Source organism: Solanum stenotomum, chromosome 1 (assembly GCF_019186545.1).
Source record: "Solanum stenotomum isolate F172 chromosome 1, ASM1918654v1, whole genome shotgun sequence".
NCBI lineage: Eukaryota > Viridiplantae > Streptophyta > Magnoliopsida > Solanales > Solanaceae > Solanum > Solanum stenotomum.
Window position 1 is genome coordinate 20,023,480 of NC_064282.1, and position 17,073 is coordinate 20,040,552.

Consider the following 17,073-nt stretch of genomic DNA (forward strand, 5'->3'; position numbering starts at 1 on the left):
TTGTTCGAGCTCTCCAACAATATTGCCGCATCCATGTCAGATTCTCAAAAGATGCACTACCTTTGGAGTACTCGACATGCACCCATCAACATTTTTGAAGAGTCCGAGCATAGGCTGAGATTGCATGCATACACCAATTGCGATCTCTCACAATGAGCATCGATATCATTACATTGACCATTGATAAGGTGACATTCTTTTTAAAACGAAAATAATGAAAACATAATCTTCATTTGTTCTTTTTTATTTATCTTACATAATTTTACAGGATGATAGAATTTCTTAAAGCACATAAAACTGTGTGCTTGGGCTAGTTTTGCCACTTTATTTTACAACTGAATTACCAAATTATTAACCAAGCAAAGTGATAGGGAAAAGTACTATAAATTCTTTATCACTCAAATGGAAATTGTTTCCAAACTATATATCCCCTTTGCTGAGGATGGGGTTCTGATTTCCTTTCTTCAGAACAAAAATCTTATACCAGCTCATGAATTTAGCTGTGAACTCTGCAGTGAAAAAATAGAGTCAATCAACGTTGATTCTAAACACATTTCTTGTGTAAATCAGACGTTATATAAACTTGAAGTATGACTTATCGGTGTACTTCTGTACATATTGCCTAAAGGTGAATCTAAAGTGTCAAGAAAGTATAAGCATAGCTGCATAGGTGAAAATATATAATCCTAAAAATTTATGTTTGTCCAGGTTTCAAGATGCATGTTATTTACAAAAGATATTGTTACAGTTAACGAAACTTGCAGATGAGAGTAGAGGAGCACACTCATCTTGGATAAATAGATGTAGGACAAGATTTCAACTGGGCAAGTTCCGCACCCATAGAATATTATGGTGAAATAAGATTCAATAGTTATTATGTCTAGGTTTAGTCCTCCAAGATAATGACAAATAATTCAAATGCTTGTATTACCTTCAATTTTCATAAATTTGTGAACAATCTTTTTTACTGCATCGTTATCACTTTTACCCTGATCGTGATCACTTGAATTTATCTGGAAGAAGGAATAATGAAATGTTGAGTTAATTATTTGACTCTATGATAATGTCTTTTAATGGTGAAATGTGTAAACTTCCTTACATTATACTTCATTTTCAGAATGTCCATGTCTTTGTGGAACTGGTCATCCAAATTACTCTTGAGTTCTTCAAACACAGTCTGCATATCACAGAATGGCGTAAAACGAAGTTAGTGAAAAGCTTCAATTATTTCAAACAAAAGGTATAAGGAGAAAGAAGCTCTTACATTAAAGATGAACTCAGCAGATACATTGTGCTCTATCAAATTCTGCAATTTCCCACGGATATCGTATAGCCTGAGAGAGAAATGAACTCTTGATGTTATTATTCTGAGTGCTGGAAACTCGTAATTGGGGAGTCAAGGAAGAGCCTCAATATGAAGTAAATAATGCCCTCATAGTCATAGAAATGTCCTTCCAATGTATTCTTTCCGTTTCATTTTATATGACAGTATTTGACTGGACACAAAGTTTTAAGGATAAAAGAATGATTTTTGGCATATACCAAAAGCACCCTTGTTAAGCATATTGTAACATTTATATGGCTGTAAAATCATGTAAGTTTGAAGAGTTTTGAAATACAGAAAGATATTATCCTTTTCGAAACAGACTAAAAAAAAAGAGTGTCACATAATAACTTTTTGATGATGTGAAATTATACTCACTGCTTTGGACTTTGCTCTTCAATTATGTTTTTAGCGATCTTTGCAATGTCGTCTTCCCACCCTGTCTTGATTTCTTGATTCTCAGTCAAGGAAGTGCTGATAATAACACATTCTCCTATAGTTAGTGAGTGGACAGTACAAAAGATGAATCTTTTCGCAAATAGACAATCCAGATAAACGAATGTATAAAATTAAATTCTCTATAAAAACGTTACTTGAAGTGCCAGGTAGCTTCAAAAGAGCGAATTGCTTGGCGTAGGTTACTTTTAGAGTTACTAGCAATCCTCGCTGCCATTTGGTGTGGTAGTTGTATTCCTTCCTGTTGTGCTATGAATTTCAAGACGTCTACAATCTGTCAACAAGAAATGCTTTTTCAAGTTAATTTATGCTTATTGAATCTCTATGTCTAAGTATTATACTGATTATGTAAAATATCTTTTATGTTCTCAATGTATATATTGGAACTATGTGTACAAACCTCATCATCTGAAGGTTTTTGAAGATGAAAAACTTTGCAAATAGACTTAATTGGCTGGAGCTTTGTGCTATCGCTGCAGCAAAAGAAGACCTTATAACAGCCTTCATATCTCTCTATCATCCATTTGATATATAACAATGCGTCTGTCGATAGCTTGTCTGCCTCACCAAGAATGATAGCTGTGTACATTACAAAATAAAGTGATAACATTATGTCCAATTCTCGGTGCTAGCTAGAAATTGAAAAAAAAAAGAAGGCGGTAATACCTTTACAGTTATCAGGATTTGGAGGTGCAGATCTGCTGGATGATTTGTGCTTTCTCTCCTTGATTAGTTGTACTAGGACATGTTTCTCATAGCCTTTAGTTTCAGAGAGATTGATCTCAACATGTTTGTTCGATTCCTTCACATTTACTTTGATGCTGGGAACTGATTCTCCCTGAAATGCATTTTGAGAATAAGGTACTTTCACTATCTTCATATTTTGTGGCCTCTGAACCTTAGTTTCCGAGTTTTGTATGCCTAACTTATCGAAAGAAATACAATAGAAAGAAAGATGGTAGGGGATTGATACCTTTAAGTGGAACACCTTGCACTTATCTCTTGCCTGTAAAAAAGCAAAGAGATCATCGCTAATCATGGAAATGTACGTTTAATTTTCTATTTTATTAGTGTTTTTTCAGTTGTTATAACAGATATCCTGTCTCATTTTTCAGGTTCCTAATTCCACTCGTATGCACAGTGTTTGTAGTAATCTTTGAAGTGACTTTATACTCGTGTAATTTATCGTTCCTCACATCGAGGTTTTATTACTGAAGTGTCAACACAACACAGTTTCTGAATTGAACTTTTAGTATTTTTGTAGCTTTAAAGAGAATCCATAAACATACCTGTACTTTATCATGTCCATAAATTTTACGAAGCAGAGCAAATATCATGGTTCTTTTCCCTACTCCTGGCAGTCCTGCAAATATGAAATGGCGAATACTACTATCTGTTTCTGCCTGCAAAATTTTATAATCGAAAAGGATTGTAGTGTGTTAGTATTCTTTTGCTATCAATAAGCAAAATTCCGAAAAAAAAGTTGTTGAAGGATTATTTTCATACCAGAGCCTTCAATTCCAGTGCAATATTTCGATTGCATAGAAAATCTTTAAGAGCATTAGGCCTATACTTGTCAGCCCATGTAAATCTTTTGTCAATCTGTTTTTCAGGAACTGTCATATCTTTCACATTTGTGGTATCTTTTTCATCGTCGACATTTTGAGTTGATGAAGCTGGTAATGGTAGTAGTACTGATCCAATTTCTTCATCTTGCGATGTTTGTAATATTAATGGAGTTGGTGGTGGAGATGGTAATGACAATTTTATCGGTGATGTTACTGGCGGTGCAGGTGCAGGGGCAGGGGCTGCAGGTAGTAGTACTATATTATTTGTTTGCATTTCTGATGCTCTCTCCCTCAAAGGCTTCCCCTGATCTAATTGTGAAATTCTACTTTTGCTTCTTCTTCTAACTCCTTTAGAATGTATACCAAGTTCTTCTCCGATTGTCGTTCTGATTACTTTTGTCTCAGATGAAGAAGGATCACGGATGTTCTTGTTCCCCGAAGAAACATTCAAGAAGGAGGATGCTCGTTCTTCTTTGCCTTTGCGAACAAAGTAAGATGCACTCCACTCTTGTACCTATTGTAACATAACATAAATATAATTACGTGATTAATAGTCATGCGCTCTGGATCTCTTTAACACAAGTAGTTACGCTTTTAAGATGAGATGATCAGAAACTTCAATAACACGTACCTTGATAGCTAAATTTGATTTAGAACTGTTACTTGTTGAAGAACCTAATAAGCTGCTATCTTTCCCAGGAGTACTACCTGCTAAGGACTTCTGTCGATTAATCTCTTTGGATGAATCAGTAAGTCCTTTGTAATATGGACTTCTTGCAGAGTATCTCTTTTCTTCTTGAATTGCATTTCTTTTGTTGAATTCATCGAGGTTATTACTCCTCGAGTTTTTTGAAGACGATGACCCTCTCTTTCTTTCCTCATCGACTTTTTTATGCCATGATGGTTTCAATGAGTCATCTGAATTTGTTGATCTGACATTTTGAGTTTCTGATATCCTGCAGGGAACAGATTTTGAACGCGGGATCAATGGATCTTTCGACATATTATTGAAGAGCTGAGATTGAATTTTGCTGTTTTTTCTTTTGTAGGATCAATTGAAAAGGACTATGGAAGTTAACAAAATCAAAATGTTTGATGTGAATGAAACAAAATAATAAGATTTGTTTCTACAGTAGGTCCATGGGTGATCATTGAGAGATGCTACGTTATTAACAATGTTTTCTTTCTTTTTTGATCATCAGTGTACACAGTGGCGGAGTCAGAATTTTCACTATGAAGTAAACACATGAAGAAGCTAAAGACGTTCAACATCTATTATATATACACAAAAATAATTTTTGACTATGTATAAATAGTGTAATTGATCATCGAAATCCCCTCGGCCTACCTAGCTCTGTTGCGTGGCTGTACTATTAATGTAAACAAGTATAGTCCATGCAAAAACAGCTGACTAATTGAGGTTAATTTATGTGTAGTTTTTTAACTTTATTGTTTGGTTCCTTCCATTTCCAGGGGTGTTTGTGCTGTGTATCACATCCTCTAACACCAGTTTTAATGTCTATGTATGTATCAACACTATAAAAGCATTTATTTGTAATTTAGCAAAAACGTTATGGGGGTTGGATGAGGTGGGGAGTGGGGGTTCGAGGAAGTCAAAGGATGGGGGCGTTGAGTGGTTGGGAAGAAGACAAATGAATTTCACGTTACTTATGAAACTTGTTTTTCCTATTATTATAAGGGATTTCATTTTTCTAAAACTTGTTTTTCTAGAGAAAAATATTTTTCAAAACATTTTGACCGATCAAATATGAGAAAATTAGAAAGCATTTTCCTCTGTACCAAACGCGCCACGATGTTTATTCTATATGTGATTATCTTCTAAAAAATAAGTCATGTTGATTAGCTTTGTCATTTTATATTAGGTTTTATCTATAATTATCTTATAGGTAACTTAATTGTGTAATGCTCCACTGTTGAGTCACTTCAAGAGTAAATCAATAACTCACCTTATGTTTTAGGAACCAAATGAGGAATCATACGTAGACTAGCTTGAACATTTGCCTGCTCTACAAAGCCCCTTAAAGCTAGAATTGAGATTGTTTGACGCTCTTCTCCTTTCGAGTGAATTGAATTACCATTTATGTGAGATCTACTTGCCTTAGCAACTAAATTTCAAACCCTTACTATCAAATGTCTTAATGAAATAATTTTTTCACTAATTCATACGTAGTTTCCTTCACCTACGATGGGTATATATTTTACTTGTATTAAATGTAATTTAAGTAAAACAAGTAACTAAAAAGTAAAACAAGTAGACGTCATTATTCCTATTAATGGATTTATGATGTAGACATCCTATCCTACAAACACAATTTTCAGCTTTTTACATAAATGAAAAAAGAAAAAGAACAGCTTTTCTCCATGCTATTAAATTGTTTTCTTTATAAAAAAAGGAATATTTAAAAAAAAATAAAAAAAATTACAAATAATAACCTTGTCAATGCAGTAGCTGTCAAAAGTTGATCAATTCAAACATATCACGACTCCAAATAATATTTAAATCATCATCTCATTCCAAACCTACCTTTTTATGTTTTCTGTCGGTTCAATATTTATATTGGGGTTCGACTGACTATTAAATGTGAATTATGACACATTCAAGAGGATTCTTTTTTCAATTTAGAGTTTCAAATTCAAAATCTCTAATTAAAAATGAAGGAATTTCAATCATTTCACTGCAATTCAAATTGGACTGATAAAAAAAAACTTCAATAGAGAATAACAGCCTACTTTGTAAAACTTAATTGGGTCAAAATTGTTACAAATATAACTCTTTAAGTATTGACTATTGTATATCTCGAAGGGTACGTACGTGTGGTGAAACTTTGGGATTTCCACAAATTTTTTTTAAAATGCTACTAATTACAAAGCTTGAACTCCCCATATTATATTATTCTTTCTTTTTTTTCCTGTATAATTAATTGCATTAAAAATACATTTAATTAGTTTAATTATTTATGTCATTTTCCAAATGTGTACATAGTTGCCGCAGCGTATCACTTGGCGACTTACCTTTCAGATGAGATCATCTGTAATTATTCTCTACCTTGACAATTATCTTTCAGGACAAAACTTATTATTATTATTATCTCGAAAAACTTAACAACACTCGACGTTTGTATTAAATCAGATTATTATTGTCTCTATTTCAAAGTATTTGACCGTTACGCTATGTTTTAAGAAAGAAAACTAATAGTAATTGGAATTTGTAATATTTAACTTATACCATGGTGAGCTCGTGTTGATCACATGAGATCCAAATAATTAAGGCATATTAGAATTTAGAAATGAAGAAAAGAGGAGGAAAATATATAGGAGTATACAAGTTATTACTCCTTTAAAAGTTAATTTGACTAATTTTCAAAGTTAAATGAGATTACATTAATTTGATATTTTAAACTATTCAAAAACTATACGAATTACTATAAATTGCAATTTTTTGCATATCAATATGATGAAAAATTATTAGTCAAAGTTATTATCATTTGACTCTAAAAAAAAAATTATGACAATTAAAAGTGGATGAAGGTGTATATTTTTAACACATTAAAATGTTTTTGCTGAAGTCAGATTTATTTATTTATTCGAAAAAGGTCAAACTAGGAAATTAGATGCTTTGGAATTGGTTTCCCTTCTGGGATACACAAGTGGTGAGACAATTTTTTGAGTCCATTCATTTAACACCTCTAGCTACCTTAAAATTAAAGTTGCTCTAATAATTATCAAATGTCATTTTAGATTGTTGAATGAATTTTTAGTTATGCCACAAAGTCTGGGGAGTTGTGCATAATGAGTTGATTAAATTTAGAATTGCGCATTGTATGACCAATTTTTGGGAGACATAGAGAATGATGCTTCTAATTAAAAAAAAATCCATTTTCATAATTAGTTGGAACATGAGAGGCCTGAGTAAGGATGAAGAAAACCCAACCAAACTATTCTATCACAATCTATATGGATGAGTAGATATCTTTTCAAGTGCAAGTATAAAATTATTAACCATGCAGTAATTAACACTAGATCTTTTCAGTGTAAGTAATCACAAAATAAATTAAAATTGTCATATTTTAGTCGAATTAGTTTTCAACAAATCAGAGAAATATGGTTATACCTTTCATCATTGTATTACAAAAAGTAGTAGAAATTATAAATTAAAGAAAGTCTATATTTCAAGACCAAACTAGACCTCCAACTTAATTAATGTCTGCATGTTCCTTGTCCAAAACCTCAATAACCTTGTTAGCTACTACACTTGCATACACTGTACAACCTTCACAAATCTGCATAAAATTGTCAAATAATACTTAATTTTAAACACATACATATGATAAAATCACAAGTATTTGACATCATGAAGCCAAAAATATATATTAGTTAGTCCCTCCGTTTCAATTTGTTAATCTATTGTACTTTTGTTTTTAATCCATTTCAAAAAGAATATCGATCTGTTTCCCTTTTTGGCAACTCTATATTCCAGTTATCCCACACGATATATTTAAGACCACTCTTGATACATTCTACATATCTTTAGTTTTTGATTAAACTCAGTGTCAAGTCAATATCAGACAAACAAACTACAGAAGGAGTAATGTAAATAGTGTAGAGAAAAGGGGATAATGAAGCACCTTGGAGTTTAAGAGGTAGCTATAGTGATCTCCAATCAACCCACCAGCAACATGTTGGAGATCCAGCTGAAGCTCATCAAGTGCTTTTGATACCAATAGAAGGCAATTCACTCCCTTCAGTATTTGCTTCTGTTGAACAAGTTTAACAATCACTTCATCTTCCATTATTCTCACATCAACTTCAGTACTAGTATTCTTGGAAGATTTTATTTGATGATGCCAATTAGTAGATTTGTTCATCATCACTTGTTGATCATCTTGATTAGCTTCCATGATCACTGCACCATCTTCTTCTACTATTGATCTTTGTCTTTTGATTCTCTCTTTCTTTAAATCTACTTGAATTTTTAACTCATTTACTCTCATTTTCAGCTCATGTATGTAGCCAATAGCATCCGCGATAATTGTTGCTCTATCATTCTGCTATTCACAAAATTAAATTATGTCAATTCTTTTTTCGGAAGCAGTCTCTCTACCTCCCCATACCTCATTGTGTAGGACTACATTGGGTATGCTGTTTTAATCCCAATGCAAGTTAACCCTTTTTTTTAAGTCCAAAATTTTGTTAGAACAACAATTGATGCTACTTCATTCTTGAACTTCCAAAATCATGTAGATTGATTGCATAATAAAACTTATAGCTCATATTTTTCCTAATCGAACAAGTTCATTTTCTTTTGATTCCACAAGAATGTAAGAACAACATAGACAAGATAAAAGCATACAAAATTCACAAAAAAAATGAAATTTACCAACAGAAGAAGGATTTGGTGCTAAAAGGCTCATTGGTACTACAACAACAAAAAACCCAATGAAATCCCGCAAAGTGGGGTCTGGGGAGGGCATATATAGTGTATGCAGACTTATGTTTTCGACAGACTCTCAGCTCTCATTGGTACAACTATTAGTAATATTTACTTAGGGACTTGTTTTCAACAAAACTAAACATGAAATATTTAAGGACTATTAAACACTTACATACCTTTGAGGGATTTGGGATTAAAGTCCTCAATGCTTGGAACTTGTCACTAAAATGAACTCTCCTTTGTTTCTCAGAAGCATGATGTTTGATATCTTTACCTAATTCCCTCTTTTTAATAGCTGCAGAATTGATCATCATATCTCCACTTAACTCATGAAAACTCCCATCATGGTACAAACTACCTGTTACCTCTTCCTGATCATGACCATGGCTAAACAAAGAACCCGTCCCAGAGCTTCCTAATCCATAGGAGGACCCATGTGGAGAAAGATGAAACAACTCTTTGAACAAACTAGATTGTGGGGTACAAAGATTTAAAGGCATATTCAATTGTGGGGGTTCATAAAAAAGATTAGTTGAAGTTGCCAAAAGGCCTAATGATGATGATGGAGTAGTAGTACTCAAGAAATTTGATGGATTAGAAATGGGGTAACTAAGTTGTTGATTGTTGTAAGGATTAAAACTAATTTCTTCCCAATTTTGATGAAACCTTGTGTTATTGGGGTCATGCCCAAATTCTAATTGCATATTCAAGTTCATGTTTTCACTAGAATGCAACTGTTGCTGCTGCAGCTCCACTAATCCAGATGTTGCAATATGATTTTGAAGAAAACTTTTTTCATCTTGCTGATGATCAGAAGTAGGATGAAAAGACAAACTTTGTGATGCATACATTCTTTACCCTTTCTGATGAAATATTGTTGTTCACTACACCAGTAGTAATAGTACCAGTACTACTACTTTTGGTTGTTGAAAAGAGTGAAAAATAGCAGAAAACTCAAGTTTGAAGCAGGAAAAATGAAGAATGGAGCAGTTGTATTTGAGAAGAAAAGTTCAAAAAAGAAGAAATGAGAAAAGTAGTGAGAGGTATAGCCTTTATAAGGTAGAAGAAAGGGAAAAAGGACAGTAATGGCTTTTCTTGTGTTTGGGACAAAGTTTGTTACTGAGATTCCAAATATTAGAGTGGGGTCCTCTGATCATCTCCGTACTCCAGTAGTTTCTGTTTCTGCAACTTGATTTGCAGTACTATAACAACGACAACAACAACCCGGTATAGTCTCAAAAGCAGAGTCTGAGAAGGATAGAATATACACAAATCTTATTATTATCTCAAAGAGGTTGAGAGACTGATTTATTTGCTGTGAAAATTCTAAAGAAAAATAAAAGATCACCATTATTTTCTGTGTCCAGTTACAGTTCAGTACATATTTCTTTGATCTTTTGCTATGTATGTATAGTTGGTCCTGGCAACATTGATAATTACATTTAAAATAAAAAGATCCTTTTTTTTCAATTTTATTCAATATTCCTTCTGATTCTAATAAGTGTAAAGAGGGGTTATAGTATGTAGTTATGTACATTATGACATTGTATATTGTTATTTGTTGCACTAATAAAGGTTTGCTTGTGTAATCAATCTGGGTTGTGGTGCAGTGATAAAACTTTTCACTCTTAATCAGAGGTCTCGAGTTCGAGTTTTAGGCATGGAGAAAATTTTATTGGGAGTGTCACCCCCAAATGAGCCTGCAGTGCATGATTCAAATTTAGTCAGGGCTCCAACGTGAACTCTAAACCCCGTGTGAAAAGAAGAAGAAGAAGCTTTGCATGTGTAGCTAGGTTATAATATAAAGTCCTTTGTTTCGGTGTCTTCGGAGAAGTGGGGTTGTCTATAACCACAACTTACTCACAGTTAATGCCAAATATGTAATCCCTTCGTATTAATTTGTTTGTTTGGTTTTTTATTTGATACGGTGTTTAATAAATAAAGAATTTTTTTAATTTTTTTGATATTAAACTAAAGATATGTAGAATGTAACAAAATGTTTTTCAATCATGTGATATTGAATCTGTTAGGTAAAAAGTTAAAATTAAAGAGTTTTCAAAAAAGTAAAGAGACGTGCTTTATGAAACGAATTGAAAAAGAAAGTAAGACAAATAAATTGAAACATAGAAAAGTGTTTTTTGGGAAATAAAACTGTTCTTGTTTTTTTTTCTTTTCCATAATTTCATGTTTGCAACCGTATATTGTTTCTATCCTATTCTTTTTAACATATTAAGCTTGGACCAATTCAAACATGGTTGAAGCCTTGAATTGTAGTGCCAAATAGAAAAACCCTAATGATAACAATTGTAGACTAACCAACATGGTGGGTTGTGGTGCATTGATGAGACTGTTTCACCTTTAATTAGAAGTCTTGAATTTGAGCCCTGAGTATGAAAAAAATCTATTGGGAGCATCACCTTCTATTGATCCCTACGCATAATTTAGTCGGGCTCCAACATAGACTTCAAACACCGGGTGAAAAAAAACATTTGTAAACTAGCAAGAAACTAACATGTAGACAAGGCCCACTAAATAGGAAGGTGCACATTTGTGTTTTTCCAAAACAGTGTAACTGCATAATATACATAGACACAGATCTTCTGCAGCACAATTTTTATTGGGAAGCTACAGCCTACAAGCATCTCTTATTTGTACCCTTGTTTATCTCAAATTGGTAATGGTCTTCATCAACATTTTGACTCACTATTTTTGTTTTTGGCTTAATACATCGATAACCTCTCAAATTTGTTAACAAATTTTATTTAGGCACTTGGAATTAGCTAATCACCTGAATACAAAATGAAGTGTTCTCATTAGACACTTTCTGTTTAAATTTTGAATAAACTTTTACGTGTGATCTTGTATGTTCATAGTTAACCATTTAATTGAAAGATGTCATCTCCTTCAATTACACACATTATCCTCAATTGGAACATTTCCATGGTTGTACGACTTATTGAGACCAATTCGCATAATTAAAGTCAATCACATATTTTAATTAGTTAACTTATCTACATAATAAATATATTTGAGAACTCATGCAAAAATATATATTAAAATTTTGAATTGAAAGTATCTAATAAATTTTTTATCATATATTTAGGTGTTCAATTGAAATAAATCATAATTTAAGTGTCCAAATTAAATTTACTCAGAATTTTAGAGGCTATTGATATATTAAGCCTTTTTATTTTATCAACCACATCTTCCATTATCAGTATGATAAACATATAGTTGTTATTAATTGACAAGATGGAATTAATAGGTTTATTATTTAAGTTAAGATGCACTAAAATAATCAATATGAGTTTGTGGTGCAATAGTGAAATTACTTCATCCTTAATCTCTGTTGGGAGCGCCATCTCCATTTGCATGATTTGAATTCAGGGCTCTAATGCAGGCTTCGAACCCCGAATGAAAAAACAAATTAAATAAATAAAGAAACACCAAAATAGAAGGGGAAAAAAATTATACAATAATTCCATTCACGATATGATATTGAAAGTGTAGAAGTCTATTTTCTGTTTACACTAACTACATAGATTAATTAATACTATGTTGCCAAAGCATATATATTCCTTATTAGAAATTAAAGATGTCAAATTAAACTTGAGTAAATTAGCCAATCCTGTGTTTGTTTCATGGATTTCAACAAAGTTATTACTCCTAAATCACTAAATTAATCACTATCATCCACTCTGGCTGCTTAAACCTTCTAGAAATTAATCTGCAATAGACATATCAAAGAAAAATGAGGCCACTGTCAGAAAATCAAATGTGACAAAAATCAAGATAAATAGAACATGAAACAAACCAGAAAAATCGAACGATTAAAACATAAATATTTTTTCTTTCTCAATTTATGTGATATCATTCGAATTTCGAGAAAGATAAAGCAAGGTATACCATTTATTTTGTACAACAAGTGGTCCAGCAATTGAGAGAAATATTTCAAGTTCTTTTTTATTAGTACTATTATTATTGTAAAAGTGGACAAAAGAAGCCTTCTTACACTTTTTAAATGCTTACCAAATTCATATTTAAAAACAAAATAATCAAAATGCATATACTTCTAACTGCTTGTCTGGGTGTACTTCAGAAAACATGCCCAAATTTAGAAATTGAAAGCTCATAAATTTTTATTTGACTCATATTTTTGAATTTTTTCTACATATTCTTCATTATTACATGGCCCCCACTACTGTAAACTCTTGAAACTGAAAGAAGACAATGAGACATCCATAATTTCCCTTTTGATGATGCTCAAATAATGTAGTTCATCTATTCCAATATAGTAATTGCAACAAATTTTTCTCATAAGAAGATGATTCCAATGATGTGTTAGATAGGAGTCCCATCACAGGACAGAGATATCAACAACAATAATATATCCAATGTAATCTCATAAATCTAATTTGAACAGTGTAATGTGTACACAATTTTATTCCTAGTAAAAGTAGAAATATTGTTTTCAATAAACGTTCATCTTGCATATAACAAATCAGGACAGAGAGATCAAAAACACAAAATATAAGTATGCCAAGACTTATTTGGTGGTCTAATCCTCTTATGTTCATTGTATTTTGTTTTTCTTCTCCCTAATATAAACAACTAACAACATACTCTGTGAAATATTACAAATAGGGTCTTGGGAGGGTGGTGTGTACGTAACTTCGCCCCCTACCTTATGAGGGTAGAGAAGTTATTTCTGATAGATCGTCGGCTCAAATAAAACACAACAAAACAAGAAGGAAAAGAGAACACGAAGTAGCATCAACAAATAATATGACAAGAGGGAAGAAGAAAGATTACCATAAATGAAAGAGCTGAAAACTTAATTAATAGCTGTTAGTTGATGCAATTGCTGCATACTGTATGTCCACAACCTCAATAAGCTTCTTGGCTATTGCACTTGCATACACAGTTGATCCTTCAGAAATCTGCATATAAATAAATTTGATGATTAGACAAAAACATTCAACACAACATGGGAAATTCTAAATGTAAACACCTTCAAATCAAATCAAACCAACCTTTGAGTTAAACAAGAAGCTATAGTAATCACCAATAAGTCCACCAGCAACATGGTGAAGATCCAATTGAAGGTCATCAAGAACCTTAGATGCAAAGAAAAGACAATTAATCCTCTTCTGCTGAACAAGTTTGACAGTAACTTCATCGTCAACAATCCGAACATCAACTTCAGTATTCTTAGACCTCCTCTGAAGCCATGAACTCCTTAATGAATTCCCATTGTATGATTGTTCCACTTCATCCATTATTTGCTTTGCATCAGTACCATCCATGGAAATAGTACCACCTTCTGTCTTTTGCCTCTTAATCCTATCTTTATTGCATCTCTTCTTCTCAACCATAAGTTTTAACTCATTCACTCCCCTTTTCAACTCATTGATGTAATCAATTGCATCCTTCACTATTGATGCTCTATCATTCTATCAACACCAAAAAGACAAGGTATCGATCGATAAGTAGTCCATCATATTAAACAAAAAAAAAGATTAAGAGTGAACTAGTATATTATACCTTGCTTGGATTAGGAACCATACTCCTCAAAGCTTTATACTTGTCATTTAAATGCACCCTCCTCTGCCTCTCAGTAGCAAAATGTTTAGTCTCTTTTATACCATCTCTATTTTTGGCTATATCATTCATACCAGCAGAAAACTCAAAAATCCCATTGTCAAAAGGCCTTGTTTCTCCATTTTCTTGGTATAAACCCTGATCCTGTTCCTCCAATCCATTAAAGAAAGAAGTATTGTTGTTGCTTCTCAAGTTTCTTAAGCCATAGCCATGTGGAAAAGAGTGGAACAATTCTCTTAGTAAAGGGGGTTGTGGAGGTAAATTCAATGGGAGTACTAAAGAAGAAGGATCATATATTGCAGTTGAAGTTGATGCACCGCCGCCATCAATGTCACCAATAAGGCCTAGTGAAGTTAACAAATTTGGGGATTTTTGAGGAAGTAACGATGATTGTGAGCATCTTGGTAATGGAAACATGTTAAGGAGATCAGGGGTTGTTAAATATGGAGGTTCAGATATCGGATTCGAGAAATCTTGCTGATGAAAGTTGTTGTTGTTGTTACTATTATCATTGTGTTCTTGATTTTGGTATGGAGGAAAATTCATTTCTCCCCAATTCGATTGATCACAAGACAACCCTTGATTAATAATATTATTATTAGATTGATCTTGCATGTTATTATTATTGTAACATTGTTCCATTTCAAGATTCATTTGCTGCTGAAATTCCATTTCCAACGCGGCCGCTGCTGCAGCAGCAGCCACATCTTGTTGGGAGGAATTATTGTTGTTGTGATATGTATGTTCTTGTATGGCAAAAACATCTTCTGTTAATCCTTCATGCTGCACATGATGAGTAGCAGGATCATAACAAACACTTTCTTCTACATACATTTTCTTGCTTTTTTTTCTGTTCTACGTCTGCAGACCTGTGAAACAGAACAAAGGACATAAAGATACCATTTTCAAGAAATTAAACATTACTGCTCTAGCAAAAAAAAAAAAAATAACTTTACCTAAACTTATAGTACTAAAAGTTTGCAATCAAGAAAGTATATAGCTGATGAACTTCATGAGATAAAACAAGGGAAGCTGTTGAACAAACAGTCCCATAATATGAAGAAGAAAAGATGAAACAGAAAACAAAAAAGGGAAAAAAGGGAAGAATTTTGAGAAAAAGTATTGTAAAGAGAATGAGAGATGCTGTTGTGGGATTGGCTAATAAAGGTTGGTTGGTTGGTTTTGGTTTAGGAGACTGAAAACTAAATATATAGTATATAAAGTTGTAACTTGTATACTTTAGTTTTTATTTCTACTCGGTGTTTGATAGGACTGGGCATGATATGGTAGATTTTGGATTTCATATCGACATTGAATGTTTTGATATTGCGGTTTCAATATTATGATATGCATGGGAAATTTTTTGGTATTTTGGTATGGTATTTAGGGATAACAATGGGGCGAGGCGGATGCGGGGCAGGGTGGATTTAAAGCTATGCGGGGCGGGGCGGGACGGGTTTAAGGTTGTACTGGGTGGGGTGGGATGCGGGGCAGAATAAAAATTTTACGGGNGCTAATAAAGGTTGGTTGGTTGGTTTTGGTTTAGGAGACTGAAAACCAAATATATAGTATATAAAGTTGTAACTTGTATACTTTAGTTTTTATTTTCTACTCGGTGTTTGATAGGACTGGGCATGATATGGTAGATTTTGGATTTCATATCGACATTGAAAGTTTTGATATCGCGGTTTCAATATTATGATATGCATGGGAAATTTTTTGGTATTTTGGTACGGTATTTAGGGATGACAATGGGGCGAGGCGGATGCGGGGTAGGGTGGGTTTAAGGCTATGCTGGGCGGGACGGGTTTAAGGTTGTACTGGGTGGGGTGGGGTGGGATGCGGGGTGGAATAAAAATTTTATGGGTTAAGCTCAACTTGCCCCGTCCCACTCCATTGCCATCCATAACGGTATTCGATATTCGTAAGAAAAATATGTTATGTATACAACTCATCTATATTATTATAATACTAAAAATATATAAAATAGTATTAGTACAGAAGTAATAGATTTTAGATATTGAAACTTTAACTATTCAATTTTGGATGAAATATTTTTTCCGTATATTGATTAACGAAGGATATTATTTATACATTCTTTTGATTATTTTTACATGTGTAAGATGTAAGTATGGTATAATTAAGATATTTATTGAAAAATTGAAGTCATAATTCTCTATTAAGTATCATATTAGTATATGAAAATCGAAGTCAAACAAATTATAATTATCAATTTATCGTACTAACCAAATTATACCTAATTAGTATGATATGATAAAATTATAGAACTTTTTCAAACCCCAATTATCGAACAAAAATTTTCAATACTATACTATGTCCACCCTGGTTTCTGATATCCATCCCAACTAAATTTAAATTTACGTTAAGTCTAGGAAAAACTCACACCAAAGACAACACACTCTCTAGCAAAAACAATTTTATAGTCAAAACCTGAATTCAAAATCTCTTTTCCCTCGGTAACATTATTATAATTTTTTTATAACAACAATCCTATATAACATTATTTTACTACACTAATCAATTTTTCATGTTATACTTCTTACATTATTTTAATCTATACCAATCAAATAAAATTTAAACTCTTATAAGTGTAGAACGATAATTTGTTAAATAATCAAAAAAAAATATTCAAACAAACAACATCATTATAC

At 32.6% G+C, this 17,073-nt stretch overlaps 4 protein-coding genes across 4 annotated transcripts in view; 1 reads left to right on the forward strand and 3 right to left on the reverse strand.

Annotated features, from left to right (window-relative positions):
• The window catches only part of LOC125847528 (uncharacterized), a 126,551-nt gene that overhangs the window by 72,011 nt on the left and 37,467 nt on the right, over positions 1-17,073 (forward strand). The gene's annotated exons all lie outside the window — the stretch shown is intronic.
• Positions 264-4,351, reverse strand: LOC125847490 (uncharacterized). Its single transcript, XM_049527100.1, has 11 exons — positions 3,980-4,351; positions 3,287-3,862; positions 3,070-3,183; positions 2,447-2,786; positions 2,181-2,359; positions 1,918-2,054; positions 1,703-1,798; positions 1,265-1,334; positions 1,100-1,177; positions 932-1,013; positions 264-509 (listed from the first exon to the last, which is right to left on the reverse strand). The coding sequence occupies exons 1-11, from the start codon at positions 4,349-4,351 to the stop codon at positions 421-423; spliced, it is 2,133 nt and encodes a 710-aa protein (XP_049383057.1). The 3' UTR covers positions 264-420.
• On the reverse strand, positions 7,515-9,651 carry LOC125847509 (transcription factor bHLH89-like). The gene is made up of 3 exons (XM_049527114.1): positions 8,977-9,651; positions 7,995-8,414; positions 7,515-7,649 (listed from the first exon to the last, which is right to left on the reverse strand). The coding sequence occupies exons 1-3, from the start codon at positions 9,649-9,651 to the stop codon at positions 7,563-7,565; spliced, it is 1,182 nt and encodes a 393-aa protein (XP_049383071.1). The 3' UTR covers positions 7,515-7,562.
• On the reverse strand, positions 12,325-15,235 carry LOC125847499 (transcription factor bHLH91-like). The gene is made up of 4 exons (XM_049527106.1): positions 14,345-15,235; positions 13,834-14,253; positions 13,613-13,740; positions 12,325-12,527 (listed from the first exon to the last, which is right to left on the reverse strand). Exons 1-3 carry the CDS (start codon positions 15,233-15,235, stop codon positions 13,639-13,641), a joined length of 1,413 nt encoding a protein of 470 aa, XP_049383063.1. The 3' UTR covers positions 12,325-12,527; positions 13,613-13,638.

What these genes read in the sequence shown, in the direction of transcription:
- LOC125847509 (XM_049527114.1), bottom strand. Translation starts at nt 9,651, where the DNA reads ATGTATGCATCACAAAGTTTGTCTTTTCATCCTACTTCTGATCATCAG. An exon ending in TAATCCCAAATCCCTCAAAG is followed by an intron (nt 8,415 to 8,976) that starts GTATGTAAGTGT and finishes TGTGAATAGCAG; the next exon opens with AATGATAGAGCAACAATTAT. An exon ending in GCTACCTCTTAAACTCCAAG is followed by an intron (nt 7,650 to 7,994) that starts GTGCTTCATTAT and finishes AATTTTATGCAG; the next exon opens with ATTTGTGAAGGTTGTACAGT.
- LOC125847490 (XM_049527100.1), bottom strand. Translation starts at nt 4,351, where the DNA reads ATGTCGAAAGATCCATTGATCCCGCGTTCAAAATCTGTTCCCTGCAGG. An exon ending in AAATCCTGATAACTGTAAAG is followed by an intron (nt 2,360 to 2,446) that starts GTATTACCGCCT and finishes TAATGTACACAG; the next exon opens with CTATCATTCTTGGTGAGGCA. An exon ending in GAAGAGCAAAGTCCAAAGCA is followed by an intron (nt 1,335 to 1,702) that starts GTGAGTATAATT and finishes TTTCTCTCTCAG; the next exon opens with GCTATACGATATCCGTGGGA.
- LOC125847499 (XM_049527106.1), bottom strand. Translation starts at nt 15,235, where the DNA reads ATGTATGTAGAAGAAAGTGTTTGTTATGATCCTGCTACTCATCATGTG. An exon ending in TGGTTCCTAATCCAAGCAAG is followed by an intron (nt 14,254 to 14,344) that starts GTATAATATACT and finishes TGGTGTTGATAG; the next exon opens with AATGATAGAGCATCAATAGT. An exon ending in GCTTCTTGTTTAACTCAAAG is followed by an intron (nt 13,741 to 13,833) that starts GTTGGTTTGATT and finishes ATTTATATGCAG; the next exon opens with ATTTCTGAAGGATCAACTGT.